At 42.2% G+C, this 23,108-nt stretch overlaps 2 protein-coding genes across 7 annotated transcripts in view; both read left to right on the top strand.

Annotated features, from left to right (window-relative positions):
• The first annotated feature begins 2,134 nt into the window (after positions 1–2,134).
• nid1a (nidogen 1a) lies at positions 2,135–15,373 on the top strand. The gene is made up of 20 exons (XM_069145053.1): positions 2,135–2,360; positions 4,035–4,337; positions 4,415–4,641; positions 4,743–5,023; positions 5,765–5,905; positions 6,272–6,523; positions 6,793–6,993; positions 7,084–7,317; positions 7,504–7,641; positions 8,180–8,308; positions 9,162–9,305; positions 10,065–10,184; positions 10,629–10,856; positions 11,018–11,190; positions 11,684–11,810; positions 11,908–12,079; positions 12,999–13,156; positions 13,236–13,359; positions 14,102–14,214; positions 14,786–15,373. The coding sequence occupies exons 1-20, from the start codon at positions 2,157–2,159 to the stop codon at positions 14,914–14,916; spliced, it is 3,600 nt and encodes a 1,199-aa protein (XP_069001154.1). The 5' UTR covers positions 2,135–2,156; the 3' UTR covers positions 14,917–15,373.
• A 1,647-nt stretch (positions 15,374–17,020) lies between these two features.
• Positions 17,021–23,108, top strand: part of lyst (lysosomal trafficking regulator) — a 66,042-nt gene continuing 59,954 nt past the window's right edge. For 5 of the 6 annotated variants that reach the window (XM_069145051.1, XM_069145050.1, XM_069145047.1 and 2 more), the window contains exon 1: positions 17,037–18,596. In XM_069145051.1, coding sequence (XP_069001152.1) covers positions 18,516–18,596 — 81 coding nt within the window. In that variant the 5' untranslated portion in view covers positions 17,037–18,515. Of the gene's footprint in view, positions 18,597–23,108 lie in introns of all 6 variants that reach the window. The other variant, XM_069145046.1, reaches the window with a different exon arrangement.

The following is a 23,108-nucleotide window of genomic DNA, read 5'->3' as shown; positions in this document are numbered from 1 at the left end:
TGTGAATAGTGTTTTCAGAAACCACAAATGAAAAGTTCATAAAATGACCAGAAGATGGCACCTTTCAACTGTATGAAAACAGAAACACACTCATCAGTGCAGAGTTGACATCAAGTCAAAAGGAAGCTCTGAAAAATATAGACTATAAAGCTTATTTTGGTTTGAGTGACACTTTTTTGTTTGCTTCATTAGTCCCTGTGTGGAATTATTGTTCTTTAATGAAGAAAATAGAAAAAACACCATAAATGGCAAAGTGTGTCCAAATTTTTGTATAAACAGTAAAAATATGACTCATGATTTCGGTCTGTATAAGAGATGTCTGAGGTGGTGACCTGATGATTATGGAACCATAGTTATACAGTGTACATTTTCCAACTACTATGCACTTTTTAGAAATACAATTTTTTTTCATTTCACAATGACAGACAAAATCTTTTATCTTCTTCGTGGCATATTCTCTGTACATCACACTGTCTTGACATGAAGCCACTTTAAGAGTCTTAGCAGCTAACAGCAGATAAATAAATATTTGGTATGAGATAGGTCCATTAATCCTGCATATTAGAATAAACAAAACATTATATGACTGTTTATGTATTTTTTAAGAACATGAAGCAAAGTAAAGCTCCTCTTGATGCTGAAATGTCATAACACCACACCAAATATTTGAGCTTTACGTAGAAAGCGAATAGAAACAGTAAACTTTCACTTTAGGGTGAGGCTAACAATAATTTATACCCTTTTCTCAGGAATGTTCAAGGATAAAGTTTTGGCCTCCGGGTAGTGCAAGAGTGTAGCTTCTCAAGTGTCCACAGAAGAAAGTCCTCTACTTATTGCAGTGGTTCTCATCCTGTTTGCCTTGTGACCCTTTAAAACAAATCAGTGTGAGCACCGAGACCGGACTAACTCTAATTTTATTTGATTGTTTGATCTGAAGATTTTTTTAGAGGCCTGAGAATGTAAAGAAATCAAGTTTCAGTAGAAAGAAAACAAACATACTGTAACAGTAATCAGTAAAAACTAAGCATAACTTCACACATGAAGATTAATTTACTGTGATGTAGGTTTATCAGGCAGGGAAGAAAAGTCTCTATCAATCATGTAGGATTCATGATAAATAATCAATATTTTCAACTTCAATATGTCTTCTGTAATGACATCCTGGCCTGGTGGTGGACATGTTAGTGGTCACATGGTCTCCAAAATATATATGAATCTTTGAGATCTTGGGATTGTCCAAATCAAATGTGGAAACCTTGGCATTAACTTGGTTGTCATTATCTTATTTAATTTTCAACATATATTAAGGACCAAAATGTTCAGAAGATATTTTGGGGTGACAAAAGGTCAAAAGTCACTCAAAATCATTAGGCATAAGGAGGACCGTGGATACCAAATGTCATAACAGTGGCCAACAGTTATCCAACAGTTATTCAGATAACTGCACCAAAGTGTTGGACGGATGACTGACCATCTGCTAGCGGGAGAGAAACAGCTCCAAGTTGAACTATACTACCAGCACGTCCCTCATTATCCCAGCTGGAGTCGAGTCTGATAGCCACAGCGGCATGCCTCAGATGATTAGTGTATGGTACAGTGCTTTGTGATATTGTCCTTTACATAATGTTTCAATCAAACCGGGCATGGGGCTCTGTTGCCGGTAACTGGTCCATGCTCTGATGGCCCATTGGCCCGTGTCCAAACCTGCTAATACAGCTCCAGTGTTGTTCCTCTGCATGGAGAACTCCTCCACAGTGGCCCCTGTATTATAAATACCTTATCATCCAAACACAGGTGGCTGATTTATTCTGTATTGGCAACACTGGAACAATCAGTGTCAAGAATTAAAATAAAAGAATGTGAAAATGACCTCTGATCCTCTGAAATGCTTCATTCTGTCCTCAGCCAACCCTTTTAACTCCTGTCATGCAAATGTCTACTTGGCCGTTCCAGTAAACAGATCCAGAGCATGCCAGACTACAGATATGATTCCAAGAGGTTGTTTTATGAACATCATGAAAAGAAAAGTATAGACTACCTCTCATTTTCTCTCCAATGTTGGTGAGTTATCTGCTCCGCCCACACAGCGCTCCATCCACAACTAGCTGAGTCCATGTAACACTCGCCCCTCAAACACAGGACTGCTCGGACGAACCATGGGTTGGCGGAAGCAAGAATGGCTCATATGTGCGACTTTTCTCGGATTTGTGGCCTCAGTGCAGAGCGTAACGCGAGGCGAGTTTTTCCCTTTCGGTCCAAGCGCAAAAGACCAGTTACTGGAGCCAGGGAATGACCAGACGCACCGACTTGAACTGAACAAGCCAGTGCTCTTTTATGATGGCACTTTCGACAGCATGTTTGTAAGTTAAACCTATAACTTGTTACACTTAGTCCAGACGCGTGGGGTTTACTGGTCACGGGGGACTGTGGTCCATAGATCTTGCGCAATTGCGCATACCCTATAAAAACTGAAAGGGGGTCAGTAGTTACAACTTTAAACAATTCCTGGAAGTTGCAACATGTAGCTCGGGCAGGGTATGACTTTTTCTGCCGGTCTATAGTGCTTGTAATTTTTGATTTACTTATCATCGAGGCTGCTCTATCTTGTGGAATTCATGTGTCCACGCATTCTTACAGCTTCCCCTGTGGTTATCATTTTACTGTTGACACAAAGACCAAAGAGCTCGAGGAAGCTCGTTTTGCAGCCACCCCAAAAACATGATGAATCCATGTAACATAGCAGAGTGGTCACTAAGACATAATTGAACCAAATACATAAGTTTAAAATTCATTATTAAAACTCGTGTTTATGATTTGCTGGGCTATTTACTGTTGCCCTGTTGGGCTTTTAAATGAAACTGCACCATTGTGTTGCATAGACAAACAGCCCTTTATTCCCTGTAATTCTGGTTTCAAAGAAAAGTGCTACATCTCTGTTTTAATTGTGCTGTATGTGAATAATCTGCTATCAGAGTTATTACACTGAAAGGCAGGAACCGAACTTTTGCCAAAACTTTAGTCTATACTTGATGATATACTTGCAGGAATAACTCAAGACAACTGCAATCACTTTAATCAGTGGTTTTTTTTTTATTTCATAGCTGTATGTCCAATCTCAGCCAAGCAACAAATCTATTTAAGGAGATTGTGCAGAGGCATAAAGTGGTGGTTTAACACGTGAGCCTGAGGCTTGGATTCAATATTGAATTCCCTGTTAAAACATTTAGTCTCGGGTTTTTTTCCCACTCAGTCTACCTTCGAGTTATCCCTGAATCACCCACCACAAATATACTTTTCTCCTGCAGTCAAGATGGCCTAAAGATTTGTTGGTTTTCATTAATGAGACAGTCTGAACTGTCTGTGCCCTGTGGGGGGAACAGTAATGCTTTTAACTCCAGACGTGGTTATAGAACTTAGATTTCCTCCGATCATTTAGGAGGTCAAGTGATTGTATCATCTCCGCATGAGGGTAATTCATATTTTATTTAGCCTTTGAGTGTTAACTATGAAAGTTAAATCTATCTCTCTCTATGTATTATATCAGAATCACTGATCATTTTCCCAGCTCTATCTTCCATTTTGTCAGGAAGTCTCTGTAATGAAGATTAGTATGCAATCTTCGGGTTCTCTGGGGCTGCTCGTCAGGGGCAAGGACAGGAAACAGTATGGCCTGTGCCAGGAATAGTGCTCTTGTTTTCCTTCGGTCAGGAAGTGAAGGAGCCCATCGCCAGAGTGTGTGTTTTTGACATAAGCCCAGGTTTTCTGTTTCTGCCTCGCATTTGTTCACATTAAACCATTAAGAAAGTGTGTAAAAATTTGTGTTAAATGGCGTGTTGTTTGTTCATTAGCGCTGTGGAGTGCTGACTTGGATCATTAGTCTAATGAGTGTGGAGTAAAGATCAAAGTGGGTCCCACTGAACTGGGTTTGCCTCTGCTGTGAAACACTTCTAGCTGTGTCACAAAGACGGTCGTACAGTGTTACAATCGTCTCATTTCTTGTCATCCAAATTACTAACTTGAGCTTTTAATTCCAGATCAACACCAATGGTTTTGTTGCCACAACAGAGCCAACGGGTGAGTCGACGTATCTTGGCAAAATGCCACCCAAGTTTGGCATGATTGCAGCTCTGCAGGGAGACCTGGACACGAGCGACGGTGTGGGGAAGGTTTTCTTCCGTCAAGACTCCGGTCCTGATGTTCTGCGCCTGGCAGCTAAACACATCACCAGGGCCTTCCCAGAGGATGACGAAGTCAGTCCCACCCACGCTGTGGTGATCACCTGGGTGGATGTTGCCACATTTGAACCTCAAACCAGAGGGGATGGCATCAACAACAAGGTGGGCATTATATGGCCATGCAAGTGATCTGTGCTAGAACTGGTCATTTACATCCTCTCTAATGTTTCCTTAATCAGAGAAACACCTTCCAGCTGGTTATTGCGTCCCTGGAGACCGCCTCGTATGCTATCGTCCTCTATGCGAGGGATGGGGTACAGTTTACCTCCTCACCTGTGAGGGACAGCAGTGTGGTCTTGCATGCTGGCTTCAGTAAAGGTTTGGTCCAGGGTTACTCGTTCTCCAATCAGGGACCGTACTACCGCACCACCACTGTTGACGAGGCATCTGTGAGGGCTCTGGCAGAGTAAGTCAACCGATGGCTGTCAGCACAGAACATTTCAACAACAATGAACAGTGGCTGCTCTTGAAAATGTGTGTTTCATGTTAAACCTTTTCCCTTCACAGGGAGACCAACTCAGGCCGGCGCGGTGTTTGGGTGTACGAGATTGGAACGTCTCCGTATTTTACCAACGTGGCTCCGGGTGAGGTCACTGACCTGCCCACTGAGGCCACACAACACAAGGGGGCTGAGGGCAATGAGGAACAGAGGCCTGTGTATCCTGATGGACAAGTGGAATACTCTCCAGACGCCGGGCAGTTGGAAGTCCATCCAGTTCAGTACCAGCCACATCAGCCTGGCAACCCAGAGGTGGTGGTGGTGGATGACACAGATATAAATGTAGACGGTGAGTCCTGAGCACAAAACTGAGTGTTGTATTTTGTTATTTATATTTTAAATGGCTGCATTTACTGTATACAGTGCTCTCATGCAAAGTGCTTAATATTGTCTGTCATTCACCTACATTCACTGATGTCAGTGAGCTGCTCTCAAGGGGATTTAGTGTCCTGCTCAAGGACATCTGATCATAGAAGCAAATCCCCAAAACTGTGACTAGTAGACCACAGCTGCTCTGTCAGGATTTTATTTTGAGTAAAAGATTTGTAGTATCGATATATTAGCCAATATTCTTTATACAGTGTATATTAACACACATATTTTACATTGATCCCACAAATGTCATCAACAAACACTTTTGACACTTGTGACAAAGATATGTAATGGAGGCAGGATATTTTACAGTTTATTGTCCACACTGACATTAGTGCACTGAAACAGTAAATTTAATCATTATAAATATCTGCATAAAAACCACAAATAGAACAATATCTAATATACCCCAAGCATCTTTTTTTTTTGGACTAATGTTCTGTTAAAAAAGTTTTTTGTGGCACATATTGGCTAACATATATGTCGATACCAATATATCTGTAATAAAGCGGATAAAATCGTCTGGTCAATACATCAGCCGAGCGATGTATCATTTAAAAAAGATGTAGTTGTCATGTCGGTGCTGGAGGATTATAGTCAATCAATCTATTAGCAGTTCCAGTGATATTCTTACCATTCTTATTTTCCATGTTTTCAGTGTTCTCTTACAACCTTGGGACATGTGTGAACAACAGAAATAAATGCTCCCAGTTCGCTGACTGTAAGGACTACTCCAGTGGATACTGCTGCCACTGCAGGCCTGGCTTCTATGGCAATGGGATACAGTGTGTGGCAGAGGGTATGTTTCTGCTATTTGTTTTTCTTTAACAAACTTCTTTTAAATACTGTACTGCGTTTTGCTGAATTATCTGTAAGAATACGTTTTAATATTTTCCGCGAGCCAGAGTGCAACACAGGATTTCACATTGCACGGGTTGTTAACCAGAAAGTATTTAGCATCTGAATTCCTTTTGGCAGTGGGCAGATGTGTAAATGTTGGAGAAAATCTCATACTGCAGTTTCACTCCAATCCTTGTCTTCTGTAACTTCCTTGCAAAGCTTCTGAAATGAATTTGAGCATTTGGGTCAAATCTGTGGGTTCAGCCATGAGGTTTGTTTGCTCTTCTCTGCGGCTAACTTTTACGGTGTGGGTTTGGTTTTGCAGGAAAGCCTCAGAGGATGAACGGTAAAGTACACGGAAAAGTGTTTGTGGGGCGCTCTCCTTCTCCTGTGGAGTTCACCGGCAACGATCTCCACTCTTACGTTGTGGTGAACGACGGCCGATCCTACGTCGCCATCAGTGACATCCCTTACACTGTCGGGCCCTCGTTGCAGCCCCTGGCGGCCCTCGGTGGTGTGATTGGGTGGGCGTTTGCCCTGGAGCGGCCCAGCTTCAAGAACGGTTTCAGTATTATTGGTGAGGAAAGAAATCTCTACAACTGATAATATCTAATGTTGTGACATTCAGTGGCTTCTAATGTGGTTTTCACAGCCTTTAGACAAATGACATAGTGAAGCTTCAGGAAGCATAAACCTCTGTAAACAAATGTGAGCGCTGCAAACTCCGTTTTCCATGCAGCTGCAGCTTTACTCACGGTCCAGCTGAATTCCCCTCACATTACCTCAGTTGAGCCAAAGTTCCTCCAAGGGTCTTAAAGTTAACCTCCTCTTCTCCATCCTCTCAAGGGGGGGAGTTCACACGGAAGGCCGATGTGACCTTTCTGCCTGGGAATGAGAAGCTGACCATCAGGCAGGAGTTCAAAGGCATCGATGAGCATGACCACCTGGTGGTAAGCACCAAGCTGGAGGGCCGGGTCCCGGAGGTGCCTCACGGCTCCACCGTGCAGGTCGACCCTTACTCTGAGATCTACCAGTACAGCAGCAACTGTAAGACACAGCTCGATAGAAGAATCAGTATTTACATTCTTAAGAAGCCATGATTCTAGTTGTTTCTCACCTGTCGATTTTATATTTCAGTGATCACGTCATCCTCTACTCGGGACTACGTTGTGAGCTTGCCTGATGGATCCACTGACACCAGGCAGTATCAGTGGCGTCAGACCATCACCTTCCAGAGCTGCCAGCACGGAGAGGCTTTGAGTGACATGAAACCGACCCAGATGCTCAGCGTAGACCAGGTCTTTGTCATGTACGATGCTAATAATGAACTCATCCGGTTTGCCATGAGCAACAAGATCGGGGACATCAATGGTGAGGATGTGGGGGTTATTTTCTATTCCTGTTTTGGTCTGAGGTCACTTCCTTCCTGCAGTGCAGCATATAACATCCTGACACAGAGACTGTTAAGAGATTGCTATTGTTGAATCGTATATCCTGGTAAATTTTGCTCATAAAAAAGTAGTGTAGTAGTAAAACTGTGGTACCTTCCCTTCTCAGGAGGGCAGCCCGAGGAGAACCCATGTTTCACTGGAAGACACGGCTGTGACACCAACGCTGTTTGCCGACCGGGACAAGAAAACCAGTTCACTTGCCAATGTGCTGCTGGTTTCAACGGTGATGGACGCACATGTTATGGTAAAAATGACATATGATATAACACAAAGAAAGACCTTTGTTTCCACTGTTGGAGGCAATAAAGACGATGCAGTAACCTATGGATTATCTTCACTGATGTACTTTCTGCTTTTAAGTAAATCAAAGAGTTTTAGACCCATCATGAAAATAACCTCGACGTTTCTAAAGCCTTCCTTCATGGGGAACTGCACAATCTTTCCAATTAGCAGAGGGAGTCCCATTTGGTAAAGACAGTGTCCCATACTCTAAGACTTGGTTGACAGATCTGGTGTGGTCCTCGTTCCCGGCCCACGTTCTTTACATATATTTTGCATTAGAGACCAAACAGGAAGAGCGCACACAGTAGGAAAAGGAAGCTTTCCAGACAGATGCTATCTTGAAACATTTGTAATTAAGAAATCTAATTAAGTGCTCTCCTCTGATCTCCCAAAGTCTGATAATGAAGGACACTGATTTGACAGATGCAGACTTCAGAGCTCCGACTCAGACCTGCTGTGGGAGTTATTAGCATACGATAACAGCCTACTCTCTTTATCAGACATTGACGAGTGCAGAGAGAATCCTCAGATCTGTGGCCCCAACGCTATCTGCAACAACCAGCCCGGGACCTTCCGCTGTGAATGTGAAGATGGCTATCAGTTCAGTAGTGATGGGCAGACCTGCGTTGGTAAGTGCTGTTTGTGTGCTGTCAAGTACACTTAGATATCAGGCAAATCTCACCTGGTGGTTGGGATGGAGAGGTTTAAACATAAATTGTAATAAAATGCATTCAAATATTAAGGAGAGCTGGGTGAGCAAGATAACGACATGTTTAGCTATTATTTATAAGTACCCACACAACTTTGAACTGACTCTGCTGCAGAGAAAATTTGCATTTTAGAGATTATCTAGAAGAAAGTTCAATAAGGTTTCAGATTTTCAGATTGTCTGTGTGAGTATTTATGTGTACACTTGTACAGCTCTCTTTGAGAGGATTAGTTTTTGTTTTAGAATATTGGAGTGAGGACATTTTTACTGGTCTTCACTTTCTTCACGTCCCTCAAAGGGCTGTTTGGGGGTTGGAGGGTTGGAGGGAAGTTAGAATTAGGTTTATGTTAGGGTAAAGGTCGGGGCCAGGCACTTGCTTGTAATGGGCAAGATTTGGGTAAGGGGCTGCAGAACACAATGAATGTCCTGCCCAACAAATATACCTGTACAAACATGTCTTGTAAAAATGGTGAAAAAGTAAACAATATTAGTTTGTTGTCTCACTTTTCTGGTCTCTTGTAAGATGTAAACTGTATATATAAAAGGAAGTGTTCAACATTTTGGGAAACATGTTTATTTGCTAATGATGAGGCTCGCATAACTCTCTGGTAAACATGAAGCTGTTAGCCAGCAGCTGCTTAGCTTATCTCAGCATCAAGACTGGACAGCTTTCCTGGCTCTGTCTGAACAAACTAATCAAAAAACAAGATTTCATTTGTTCATTAAACTTTAGAAGCTGGTGGTATTAACCTAGCTCTTCTTCTGCTCCTCAGAGGTTAATCGACCTGTGGACCCCTGTGAGGAAGGCACCCACACCTGTGACGTCCCTGAACGCGCTCTGTGCAGCTACACTGGAGCCTCCTACTACATCTGCTCCTGCCTACCAGGGTTCATAGGAGATGGTAGAACCTGCCATGGTACTGCAGAAAGATACTAAATACATGCATATGACACCCAATAATCTAATTTAAAACCAGTAGATTACAGCGCTCATTTGCATACGTTAGTCCACTAATTTCACATTGTTTATAGTAGATGCACAACAATTAGTTGATTAATCAATTAGGTGTTTGAAAGAAAGTTAATCAAAAACTATTTCTGCAATTTAGCAATTATTCCAGTAATTCTTAAAAATAAAATGCCAAAAAAATTGTGTCTACATGTTTCCAAATATGAGAATTTGCTGCTTTCCTTCATCTCACATTATGATGAATTGAATATTTGATAACAATAGAATAATTACAAAACAAAGACTCTCCTTGCAACTACCTTCAAAAAGGCAAAGGCTTAAACTAATCGTTTTACGCAAGATACGTTTCAGTCCAAAATCCTAGTGTATGACATTTCAAATCCCTCACATGGACTTTAAGGACTGTGATTGTTAAACCATCTGCTCAGGACTGTAGGAGGTGAGGCTGGTTACACAACACGTCTGCAGTGATTGAACAGAGAAACGTTAAAAGCAGATGCGCGTTTCATTTGCAGAGGTCCTGAGTGTTCATTTATAGTTTCCATTGCTATCCTGCACACAGATGACAGAACAGACTGGCCCAGGTTACGATGTAGCTCATAAAAGGACACAACAAATTGTACACGCTGGAAATGTTTTAAACTATGCAGCTTGTTTTATGATCGTGCTCTGTCCTCACTCACGCTCTTTTATTTCCTGCCCGAAGACATAGATGAGTGCCAGCCAGGCAGGTGTCATCAGGACGCCGTGTGTTATAACACCCAGGGATCTTTCACCTGCCAGTGCAGGTCAGGTTACAGCGGCGACGGCTTCTTCTGCTCTCCAGGTAAATCTCTTTTTATATGGAAATCAAAGCCTGCAGTAATACAAGTTAATTTAATCTGTCATGGGTGTTCAGAAAGTTTGGTAATCGTTTTTTTTTTAATTTGTTTTATTTTTTTATGTAGTAGCAGTCTCAATAATAGATAAATGGTAACCGGATCATTTTCACTCAGCATTATTTATTCCACCCATTTGGCCCAGAAGAGTGTTTGGAAGTGAATTCCTCGCCAGAGTGTATTGATGCCAGCTGGAATCTGTTTTCCATTTAACTCTGGATAGTAAAAGGAATTTCTCATGCCTTATGAGGGATGTGGGAGTTTTTGTATCGCTGAATAAAACAGAAGCTAAAAAAAACAAATAAATAGAAATTACTTTATAAATACATTTGCGACATTATTGCAGGTTATCTTTGTTCCCCCTGGAGCTTATTTTTCATTCTTCTGTTCAGAGAGGACAAAAACACAATGTGAGACCCACAGAGACAGTCTACTGGGCGTGACGGAGTTCGGTCCACGGGGCCCGCGGCGTCCTGTGGGTCAGTACGTCCCTACGTGCGATGGAAACGGCAACTATGAAGCCACGCAGTGCCATGACAGCACGGGACGCTGCTGGTGCGTGGACCGAAACGGACAGGAGATTCCTGGGACTAGCTCCAGACCAGGCAGCAGACCAATGTGTGAGTAAATCCCATATTTTCACCTCTCAGTAGCGAGAGTGACATGCAGCCACAAAAAAAAAAAAAAAAAAAAATCAAGGAAAGCTTTCTGTTGCTGAACTAACAGGAGGTTAGGTTCTTCTCTATGAGATCCCTGAATTTACAGTGCTTGTCTCAATTAGGCATCGACCACGGTGGTGTGCCACCACCTGTTGGACCCCAGTCTCGATCCGACGTGGACGCCCTGCCCCCAGGAACACACCTGTTGTTTGCCCAGAGCGGCAGGATAGAGCACATCCCACTGGAGGGTTACGATATGAAAAAGGACGATGCCAAAGCTGTCCTCCACCTCCCTGTAAGTTATGACATATCAGAAAAGGAAATATTTTGCTGGACTTTTGTCTGTTCATGACAGACAAATACTTAAGACTTAAGAAGATAGCAGCTCTGAGTTCATCTCAACTTCTAGCCAAGACTGTTTCTGTAATTAGATAACCAACTGGATCTCCGTTCTGCTCCCTTGATGGTTCTAGTACTGGCTCTAGCGCTGCGATTTTCCCCTCTGCTTCATGTATTCAAGGCTTGAACTTTATTGGAGGCACATGGTGACATTCACACTAATTACTAACATCAGTCCGACATCTTTGGAATTGCAGTCTGCATTTCTTGTTACGCTGATTACCAAACCAGCTGTCCAGAAGTCTGGTGAAGTTGCTCATGCTGAGTGTGTGGCGCAGTTTGTTTGGATTAATGTCAAAATCCACATCTGCTTCACGTTTTTGTTTTGGACCACTCTCATTTGAAGAAAGTGCTCTTCAAAGATTGTTGTTTTGCTGACCCCTCCACAGGAGAAGGTAATCATTGGGTTGGCCTACGACTGTGTGGAGAAAATGGTTTACTGGACAGAAATCACATCTCCTTCAATCAGCAAGGCCAACATCCAGGGAGGAGAGCCCACCGCCGTCATTAGAACAGGTAGTCTTACTGTTATGCTTCATTCTTCTGCTTCTCGTCCATTTTGTTTGATTGTTTTCATGAAGTAAAGAAACTGTAAAATGCATCCTCTTAACAGATTTGGACAGCCCAGAGGGTATTGCCATCGACCACTTGGGGCGAACCATGTTCTGGACGGACTCTGTGAAGGATCGCATCGAAGTGGCGTCTCTGGACGGAACTCAGCGACGTGTCATTATTGACTCTGATCTCGTCAACCCTCGTGCTATTATCGCTGACCCCAACAACGGGTGTGTAATGCTTTGCATAAAACTTTTACTTGTTTTTTTTCCGGCATACACAGAGTTAGATACTAATCTACATACAATATGAAGTTCAGTTGTACATTTATAAGCAAATCTGAACCGAAAATTCATCAATTTTAAGTTCGGATTCAGCAGAACATCTTTAAAAGATGAGTTCAAGTTCTGGGAAATATGCTTATTTGTGTTTTGGGGGACAAGTTAGATTAGAAGATTGGTGCAACTTTAAGTATTAAAGACTCACTGTGTAGGATTTGTGTTTTTGTTACCCTAGAAGGAGCCTCTCATATCTACATAGTGAGCAAGTCCTCTTCCGTGAAGCAATGTGTTTCTACAGTAGCCCAGGAGGGACAAACCAAACACTGGGTCACTTGGTTTCTTGGCCCCTGTAGATTCTCTTTTCTGCTTGGAAGAGAAAGGTGAAGCTGCAGGTGTATTCATGTGATTGAAATCTGTAACCTCACAGCTCGATTCCACTAAATCCTTCACACTGCCGCTTTCAGCTACAACCAGAAGCTGGTTAGCTTAGCTTTACATGATGACTGGAAACAAGGGAAAACAGACAGCTCAGCTCTGTCCGAAGGTTAGAAAACCCACCTGCCACCACCTCTAACGTGCATCAGTTAACACATTGTATCTTGTTTAGTTAGTCTTCACACAAAAAAGTGTTTAGGCAGGGCAGGTGGAATTTCTTTTGTCACAGTTCGCACAGTTTTTTTTTTCTTCTTCCAGTTTGTATGCTAAGCTAAGCTAACCAGCTGCTGGCTGCAGCTTCATAGACATGAGAGTGGAGAACATTTATGACGAGATGATAGTGAGTGAAACTCCAGCAGTGCTTTAAAATGATTTCTGGCCTGTCGTTGTTTATTGCTGAAATGAACTCGCACCACATCTGTCCTTTCAACAGTAACTTATACTGGGCTGACTGGAACCGCGATGCCCCCAAGATTGAGACCTCTTACATGGACGGATCCAACAGACGGGTGCTGGTTAAAGACGATCTGAGCCTGCCCAACGGCCTGACTTACGACACTCAGAGTTCTCTGCTCTGCTGGGCAGACGCAGGTAGATGTCAGACAGATGACTCATCGATGGAGTGGTGTCTGCTTTGTGATCAGCACCGTCTGTAATCTCTCGCCTGCAGGCACGCATAAAATGGAGTGCATGAATCCCGGCCGGGGCGACCGCACTAAGGTTATGGAGGGGATCCAGTACCCTTTTGGAATTACGTCTTTCGGGAAGAACATCTACTACACTGACTGGAGAAGGTTTGAAACTATTTTGAGGTCTAACTTTTCATTATCATGGCATGTAAAGTAAAAATAAATACTTGTTATTCCAATGAATGACATCCTTGTCTAAATGTTTAGTCCTCGGGCACTTTAATGTGATTTGCATACTTGGAATTTGTTTATAAATGAGACTCAAAGTCGTTGTAGAATCAAGGTCATAATGCAGCCTTTATGCACGGTGCACTGTGCCATGAAAGAACACAGATCTGTCAAGATAGAGGAAGGAGAGGGGAGGTCAAAGGTCAAAAACCTCCCCACACTTCTAGCACTAGGCCCTTCATGTTCTCTCAAGGCTCGGACACTCCCACCCTGAAACTGTGGAGCTCTCTTGTTAGTCACTCCTTGGCCATTGCAAAACGGCAGGGGTTGGGGGTGTCTGTCCTTGTGTGTGTGTTTGTGTGTGTGTGTACGTGGGGTGAGGAGGGATCCTAAAAAGTGACAGCTGCTTGCAATTTCTCAGCCCGGGCATCTGTGAGTGACCTGCCCGGGGCCTCCCTGTGATCTCGCCCGGGCTGCAGCCCTTACAAGAGAAGGTTGAGAGGCGGTGTTGTGTGGGGGAGGCGCTTCCACAGTTTACAACTAAAACTATGTCAGTTATGTCTAGGAAACCCACTCCAACCCTTCCTCACTCTTGACAGACTTTATACAAAACACAGGGGGGCAGCTGCTGAAACAGCCCCAGATTGCTAAACTCTTGTGCTGATTGTGTTTACAACAGGGATGCCGTGGTTGTGGTGGACCGCTACGCTGGCAGGGAGTCCGACGAGTTCCAGCCTCAGAAACAGACCAAGCTATATGGCATCGCCATAGCATATTCCCAGTGTCCTTCAGGTAGGAAGCCAGTTGTGAGGGACGTGTTTACCATGAAAAAACACTTGGTACTGTTTGTAAAACTGATGTGCAGCTCCACTAAGGAGAATAGAAATAATTTGACCCTTGTACATTTGGGGCTATCTTTGGATCAGGCTTATTATTGGTCCTCCTTTACTCTCTGAGACCTGGCAGCCCAGCGTTGTGACCTCTGTAAAGAATTTACACTAAATGCACACTGGAATAAGGAGGAATCACAGGTTCGCTCTTTGACCTGGAAGCAACAGAAGGAATTCTGTAGATAGTATTTATTATTAAGTGGATGACTAATGGTAGAGTGAAGCACCAGGCTTCATCCTCCCTTCCAGATAAGGCTGCATGTGTAACGCCAGGGAATGTGGAGTCAAGGGACAGGGCCTCCAACATCTGGAGTTAGCTACGTGTTTCCTTTCAAAATGTTTAGTAATATGTACAACAAACCGTGTAGAGGCTGTTTCCTGCTTTTCCATTAGTACAATAGCTCATGATTTATACAAGTGCCCTTCAAGGGTGCTCCATTTTAATAAGAGTTTGTTTCTTTTCCCTCTCACAGGGCAAAACTACTGCGCTGTAAACAACGGAGGCTGCACTCACCTCTGTTTAGCAACGCCGACCGGGCGCTCCTGCAAGTGTCCCGACAACGCAGTGGACGTGGGCTGTGTGGAGAGAGACGGCAGCTACTGAGACGAGGCGGCCGTGTTTGGGGAGTCGACACTGTTCGGATGTGTGCCCGCAAATTAGGAACAACTCAGCATCACTAAATTCCAAAGTGCTTAAATTGTCACTGAGAAACACAGGTGAACTTACTGTGCCTTTTATTGCCCAGTGTTATGCTTATCATTTTATTATTTTTTTACATTTCCCATTCATAAAATCACATTTGAGAATTGTAAATATAAACAATACTATGTTGACTTTGTTTTCCTGAGTGCACATAAATTGAGAATACAGCTCAAGCGATACATAATTTAATGTGAAATTGATGACAGCAATACATGAGCTGCGTTACACTGTGGCATGTTCGAGTTAAGCTTATCTCCTGGAAGTGTTTCTGTGGAGTAATGGAGGGAAAACGTTTGTACAAGCTGGTTGAGATGAGTTTACATGCTGGGCAGCAAAGAAATAAACGTTTTTTCTAACATGTTGGGCTCCTGCGTTTGTGGCTTTAACAATAGCGACATCGTGTGTTAGGTAGGGTTAATTACAACTATGTATTTAGTGTAGTGTAGTGTGTCTATCATGGATGAACTAATAACCTACCCTGCAAATTCCTATGTAAAAATGTAGAATATCTAAATTTACTTTTACTATTCCTAAAATATTTTTACAGCAGTTGTGATTTTGGCCTTTACATTTGTCATGAGTTATTTTACAAGAGAGTATATTAGCTCCTTTGTTTCAACATATACATGATTGATATTCCTACATTATAATATATATTTTTTTATTCATTAAGAAGAAGTTTAATCTTCTATCATGTTTCTGAGAAAGTAATACTGTCACCTGTCATCTGAAGTGGTTTATTGTTCTCACGTGACCTATTTCCAAACTTCACTGTGTCACAGATGACGTTTGTTCGCTGGGGGAGACACGTACGTCAGTGCTGCATTAAGGGACTCTCAATAAACTCGGAATATGCATACTTATTATAATAAGTGGAACCTGCTTAAAACCACAGTATCCACATTAGAACTGCAACTTTATTGATTGATGTGTTTGTCTTGATAAATCAATGACCCTTTGGCCAATAAAATGTCAGGAAAAAAGGGGAAATGCCATCAACATGGAGTCAGAAAAAGCCCAATGTGATGGTACCAAGACGAAGACAACTGAGACCCAAAACATCCAATAAATAAGCAAGAAATCATCATTACTTGACAAAAGGACCCAGGAAATTTGGCAACTGCCAATTTTATTTTTCTGTAAATTGACGAATTGACTATTCTCAGAAAATAGTTTTTCTTGTTCCTACCATTGAATGTTTGAGCGTCACCAGAGAATAAGTGCAAGTGTAAAACTAGAAGACTGTTTTTACAATTATTATTATTATTATTATTATTATTATTATTATTCACGTGTGAAATTTAAAACATCTCCCCTGACAAAAACAAGCATTTACATTTTTCTTTAAAATGAGTCCTCTATAAAACAATTTATCTCTAAAAACCAGTATTGTCATAAACAATTTCCTAACTCTGAATTGTCTCAACTGTTTTTAAATCCCTGGACATATTAAAACTGTGCTAGTCTATTTAAGGACATCTTTACCTATGTTTACAAAGATTCTACAAACGCACCATCATTCCGTGAACCAAATGCTTTGATTGATTAGGAAATGGTATCTGTGTTGTCCAATGGGAAGCACGACTGGACTCTGGGCATATATCAGAGGACATTTGGTGTTTGGACCCTCATATTTGTCTGCGAGGGGAAAAAAAAAAAATCTGTCCCGTCCAACAGCGATAAAGCAGAGAAGTTTATCTTTAATATACATTTTGGATTTTTGCATTGAACACAGTTATCTTTTTTTTTTTTTTTTTTTCAATGGGTTCTGCTGAGTTGAAGCCTGCCAGGGAGATTTTCTATTATTAGGAACTTGTGAAGACGATGAACATATTTCTATCCTGTTGGAGAACACAACACGCCATTTGTGTGACTACTTGTGTGCTGTCACACGACACTTCCCCTTGTTTCTAGGAGGTTTTGAAGCATTAGCAGGCAATGAAAGGGGCGGGGGAGTGCGGTGGGTTGCCTTGCAGTCAGAGCTGAGGGCTTATTTAGACACTGGTCCCGGTGCTGGACGAAGGCTATAGCGTTAAACTGGCTTTAATTTATGGGAAACGAAGGTATGTGAGATAATTTATTCGTGCCACTTGGAAATAGACATAATGCATGTAAGGATGGTGCAGCTACACCCGGACTGTCTGCTCGTCTCGATAAAGTGAGTTACGGATGTGTTCGTTTTGACAGCTGCCTTCAGGACGGTGCGATGCAACAACCAGCAGAGAGCTGACGTTACGATTATCAGCCCAAAGGATTAAAATCTGGAACACGTGTTTTCTTCATTAAAACAGGTTACAGGAGCCGTCGGGGATAGCGCATCTGAGTTTAGTGGGATATTTATTCAGATATTTTGGTTAAAGTTATCGAGCCTGTTTGTCTCTTGCGATTGAGCTGGTTTACAACGACACCAGTGACCGAGCAGAACTTTCACAATAAGACAAAAAGAAATAAGGGTGAACTAGTATTAGAGATGTTAATAAATAATAATAAATTCGCATTCTTCTCAAATTAATTTCTATTTAAAAAAAAAAAAAAAAAAAAAGTGTAGGATATTTTTTTTTTATCTCGTGGCTCTGGTGTAAAACTGTTGTGATTGATTTTTTTAATCATATACAAGGACTATGCTTTAGAAATCATGTAATGAAAGCCAATGCAGAGAAGATACATGTGTTTTATCAAGTGCCATACAAAGTTGGTACTTTTTGGGACAGTCATTTTAATAAAATGTCCAGTGCTAGGGAGCTGTTAACTAAATTATTAAAGAACAACAAAACTGAATAGGAATGTAACACAATTATAACCGCCTCTGAAGGAAATATATTTCGTCCTTAAAGTAAACATATTTGTAAGCAATGCAAGCCTTCATTGTGAGAATACAGTAATTTAATGAGTCGTTTTATTGGAAGTTCAAGTGAGATTATAGTTTTCAGTGCAATTTCCTTTACGAACAAGTTAGGTGCTTTTATTTTGAAAATAACATCCCATACCGGAAACGAGGTGTTTAAACCTTTGAGACTTGACGCATGCTCTGTTGGACGCCTAGCTAGCTAGCTGTCTGTATAGCTGGGGTCGGTTTTGTTTTGGTCATACCAGACATCGTGTAAAACTCACCTGACCAAAGTTTCAGTGTCAAAGTCGGGTTCAAATGTCTCATGTATGTGTGTCATGTTAGCGCGCCGACAAAAGCGAATGTGGCTTTGTCAGCAAATTCCGTTTTTGCTCAACCCTTGACACTGTGGTTTTTTTTTTTGTTTTTTTTTAATTATTATTATTATTCTGCAGAAACCCTTTATTTATTTATTTTTTTTAAAGTGTCAAAGCGGCTCCGTGAAACATGACTCTGCTATGAAAGACTCGGGAGAACATTTGGGGCTTCGTTCGGGCTGTCCGGGGCCACTTCCAGCCCCCCGGAGGACCGGAAAGGCGCCCGAGAGGAGCGTTTTATTATTCCCGACTTCCTCAACACCCACACCGGCGTAGCACCTGGAGCTGTGGACGACATGGCCGGTCCGCCGCACACTGATCTGTCATTTGCGTGGGAAAAGTACATGGACTGTCGGCTGCAGGGAGCGGACCTGCAGGTAAGGATGCCGCTGACAGATACTCTGAAGCCGGTGTGAGTCAGAGGGGTCTTTTCTCTGGCTGGTGGTCCTGATTCAGGAAATGTGACTTTGAAAGTCTTGAATACAGATATCTTGTTTTGGTGGAGACAAAGTATTTTGTTTTTTTTTAATCATGTTTTTGTTGCAAAACTGGTCCTCCACAGTATCTCAATTCATTCAGCCTGAGTTGATACACGTTTGAAATATGGACATTTATTACGGATCCATCTACAATAGCAAAGGTTTACTTATTTCAGGCCTTACAAAATGTTCAACAAGCTCACACTGACCAACAATAGAAAACATTGTGCTTTCTTCTAGTCTGCTTAAATTGCGTTCCCGTTTTTTTTGCTGTAGCTGTTTTGACGCCAGTGACCGTGAAGAGCCTTCAGCAAAAAGCTCTGTTCATGACTTTTGTGCAGGATTATGCAGTATTTAAGTCATTCAGGATGTGTCATTGTATCACTGCCTGTTATGGAGCCAGACATTTAACTGATTTACAGCACAAGATGGCCTAATAGTGAGTCATTACACAAAGCTGGAGGCAGGTGTTAACCGCAGATTGTTCAATAACGTTATTACACAAGTGCACTCTCATTTCTGCGTTAGTGCATCACAGGAGCGTGCGGCAGCGGTTCTGAAGTCTTTGTCAGACCGCTGCAGCTCTTTTCATCCCCCTCCTCCTGTCAGAGAACGAACAGCAGGCAGATCACGAGACTTGGATTAGGATCAGACTGCAGGCCTGTGAGTGATCTGCCCTGCACACACACACACACACACGGATGAGCCGATTTAGCCATTATGTTACTCCGTTACTTTTAAACTTACCATGTGCGACTTGTCTTTTAAAGACAGACCTAGTGTCAATATTAAAGCTGGTGGGTGCTGAGAAAGCCGGGGGGGGGGTGGGGGGGGGGGGGTTATTTTTTCCTTTCTTTCTTAGAAGTCATGACTTCCTTCCTCTATAGACATCATGGGTGCAGCGGTGTGGACTGCTTGGTTGCTCTGTTAAACATGTTGATCTGCATTAAGATATCAGCTGTGGCATTGGTGTTCACTTTTTCTCAGTTGCCATAGTGATGACGCATTGACTGCACCAAGCAAGCTCTGCTTTTCTATTATTGGTAACTTTTTTTTGGTGAGGACTCTCTCGGGACGACTGTGTTTGCGCCTCCACCTGTCAACTTGGCAGTGATCAGAGTGTTGTGCGTGTATTCGTGTGCATGAGATGCAGAGAGATGGTTAAGTGAGCACAGCTGTTATATCTAGTTTGCCACGACTGTATCTTTCCCTCCTGATTGAACCTGATGGGGGACGTGTAGCGACGCTCACACGGCTGCTGTTGCATTACTTGCAAATGATGTTTTTCTCCTGCTCATTCTGCCAATCCCATCAGGGCACACGTGTGTTCCCTCTGTTGCTCACCCGCAGCGACGTTAGCAGACAACATGATCATGGGAAATAACCAACCGCTGAAAGGCGCAAGACTCTGTCCTGCTGTCGTCAATCCAATTCTGTGATCACACTTCGCAGTGAAATGTGGAGGGCGAACAGACACCATCTGCAGCCATTATTAAGATAACAGGAGGGGGGGGGGGGAAGGTGTGAAAAAACAGGTGCTGCATCCTCTCCCTACGTCTCTGGCTTTGTTATCTTTTTATCTCATTTCTCTGCTTTTTATCTTCATTTCTGTCAGGATTATTCTCACACTTATTCGCAGGGCCCGGATTATTGGGTTGGATCACCCTGACCTTAATCTTCCCCTCGTTGTTTCTTTTGAAATCTCTTATCAGTAGATTCTTTTCTAAAAAAGCAGAAAGCCCATTAACAGATTCTTTTACGTCCTCTGGTATTTTTTTTTTCTTAAATCAAAAGAAAAGTAGGAACAAACTGTTTCGGTGGATCTGCCTCATTTATGTTATGAAGAAAAGAAATGATTCATTTGCCCACTGCTCACAACCATCTTCCTACTTGGTAAACAGTTTACGAGGAGCATCAAAACGTCCCAGGAATCTTCCTGTTGCACGCAAACAGAGCGCAGCACTGTGATGTGCACAGAGCAGGCGGGGAGCAATAACCTCTGAGTGTTTCCCCCAGGTTATGTCGCTTGATCAGCATCAGCACCCGAGTTACACGTGTTTTTTTTTTTTTTTTTTTTATGACCCCTGCTATGAACACATTTGCGATGACGCGATGGATATGTAACTTAAACAGAGAACGCACATCAGATTTTGTGCCGCGTCTGAACTTTACAGCAGAACTCCGTGTTGACAGTCTGATCCTGGGGAACGAATTCACAGGGTTAGAGAGTGACCCCCCCCTCTAGAAACACTAACGCCATTCAAACACCTCGCCCTGCACGTTGCTTCATTTCTGAAGCATTTTAAAGGTCTCCGTTGCAGATTTCTCGAGTCTGACACAAAATCTGATGTGCGCACTGTGCTCAAGTCCATGGTGTCGCCGCAAATGCGCATGTAGTCACAAAAATGTGTTACTTAGGTGTTGATGTTGATCAGAAAGGTTATAGCTTCCTCCTGCTCCGTGCAGGTCACGGTGCTGCGCTCTAGTCACATGCGGCAGGAACAGTCTCACAACTGTTTGATTGATTAATGTTCCGTGAATCTAGAGGCAATCAAATTTTATCCAGACTTTGTAGCATTTACTTTAAGTGTGTTTTGTTTTTGTTCTTCAGAATTTTTTCCTTTATGGAGCCAAAACTGCCCTATTAGTGTGTTCTGCCTCAAAGGATATGTGCCTTGGGCACACTGTCGTCGAAGTATCAGTGGGGACAGTAGTTTCCATTCTGTTCAGTCTCTCTGAATCTTGATGAGCAAAGTCAATTTAGTAGAATGGTTGGCTGGCCAGGAGCTAAGCAAGAGACCAGGTTTTGTTGCTTGTGGATTAGTCAGTTTCATAATGAGTTAACAGGATGTTTCAAAATACCAAAGTGAGTTGGTTGAAGCACTTCGCCTTCTCTGTCTTTTGGTACCGAGGAGCTCTAGTTAAAAGATCTTTGCAGGGTTTGCATGACTCTTTTATGACTTTAAAGTCATTTACAGTCTTGGACTAATGATAACTCCGTATAAAAATGGATGACAAGTGTTTTCCTGCAGGGTGATTGAACTCATCTCGTAAGTATGTCTGTAGCTACTCTAATATCAATTATGTTTCTTGCAGTTTATAAATGCAATTGGCTTTAATGTGAATGATTGTCTGTACGGTGTCACCGAATGTCTGACAGCAGATACTTGTGTGGAAAGTTGATTAAATGTAGTGAGTGTGTGAAGTAGGACAACTGTGGTCACATATTCTGCTCACATTACTTGTCATTACCTTTCCACGCTCTGTTCTGTGCTTGACATTCCTTCTGTGGTAAAGCCCTGAATCCTTGTCTAAAGAAGATTAAACATGTCGAGCAAAGTGTAGTGAATGCTAAGGAGGGAGTAAAGATGGCAGTGCTGCTTCACCTTCATCCTCAGTGTCTTATTTTATTTGGCTTATTAAGACTGAACTATGCGAGACCAGTGTGTGCACTAACTTTGAAATCTGTGATATTTCAGTTTAAGTCAGTGCTGTGCATATTATTTCCATGAATGCATTAACTGAGACATTATGCATTAAGGTCAGCTGGATTGTGTATAACTGCCTCTGCTATCTAAAGCAATTAATGCTACTGCGCATAGATCACATTCCACATCTGAGCAACTAAGAGCACAGCTAAGTGGAAGAAGGTAATTGCTACATTAATTGGTCTCTCTTGTAATTCTCATACAGCAGTGTAATAAAATGGAAAAATTATTCATGACTTTATTTCCTTTTCATTATGAGGGTGGGTGACACTGAATGGCCCATAACCAGCTCTTATTAAAAGGCATGGATCTGCAAGACAATGTTTCAGTTTAACCAAAGTTTATTCGTTAATGCATACCTTTTTACTAATATGGGAATTGGGGGAATTTGTATCTATTGAGGAATCAGAATTTCCTAACAACACAAACATTATGGACTTAAATTCAATATATTTCTTAGTTGGTCGCTGCTGGAAACTACCACTTAAGGGCATTTAATGGAGCATTTCAGATAATACATTTTTAAAGTATTCCAATTATCTGAAAAATGTCAACCAGATCAGATTCAGGTAGGACATTTTTCAGCCTTCAAGTTTTCAGGGATTGCACTACCTTGCCTCAAGTGATGGAGGAGGTTCACTCCAAAAGCTCCTCAACTAAGCTACTATACGTCCCATGTATCACTAACATACTGTATATACAGTATGTTTCAGTCCAGAGGAAACAGTAGAAATTGTAGTCCGATTAATTTTAAACAGATGTTTTTTATTTATTTCTTCCACAGATATTTTTCGCTTTAAGTGAAATTCATCTTTCAAAAGATGTCTTTAGTGATTTGCCGTCTTTGACTTGCTGGCATCTGCATTCATTGTTCTGCCCTTAGTTTCAGCCTGCGTCCCACTCGCTCTGGTCTCCGGGTCCG

Source organism: Embiotoca jacksoni, unplaced genomic scaffold (genome assembly GCF_022577435.1).
Source record: "Embiotoca jacksoni isolate LCO1_2020_lvr unplaced genomic scaffold, fEmbJac1.0.p SCAF_12, whole genome shotgun sequence".
Classification (NCBI taxonomy): Eukaryota; Metazoa; Chordata; class Actinopteri; family Embiotocidae; genus Embiotoca; species Embiotoca jacksoni.
Note: the sequence above shows the minus strand (reverse complement) of the source record. Positions and strands in the feature narration are given on the sequence as shown.

What these genes read in the sequence shown, in the direction of transcription:
- nid1a (XM_069145053.1), top strand. Translation starts at nt 2,157, where the DNA reads ATGGGTTGGCGGAAGCAAGAATGGCTCATATGTGCGACTTTTCTCGGA. An exon ending in TGATGGGCAGACCTGCGTTG is followed by an intron (nt 8,309 to 9,161) that starts GTAAGTGCTGTT and finishes TCTGCTCCTCAG; the next exon opens with AGGTTAATCGACCTGTGGAC. An exon ending in GCTCTGCTGGGCAGACGCAG is followed by an intron (nt 13,157 to 13,235) that starts GTAGATGTCAGA and finishes TCTCGCCTGCAG; the next exon opens with GCACGCATAAAATGGAGTGC.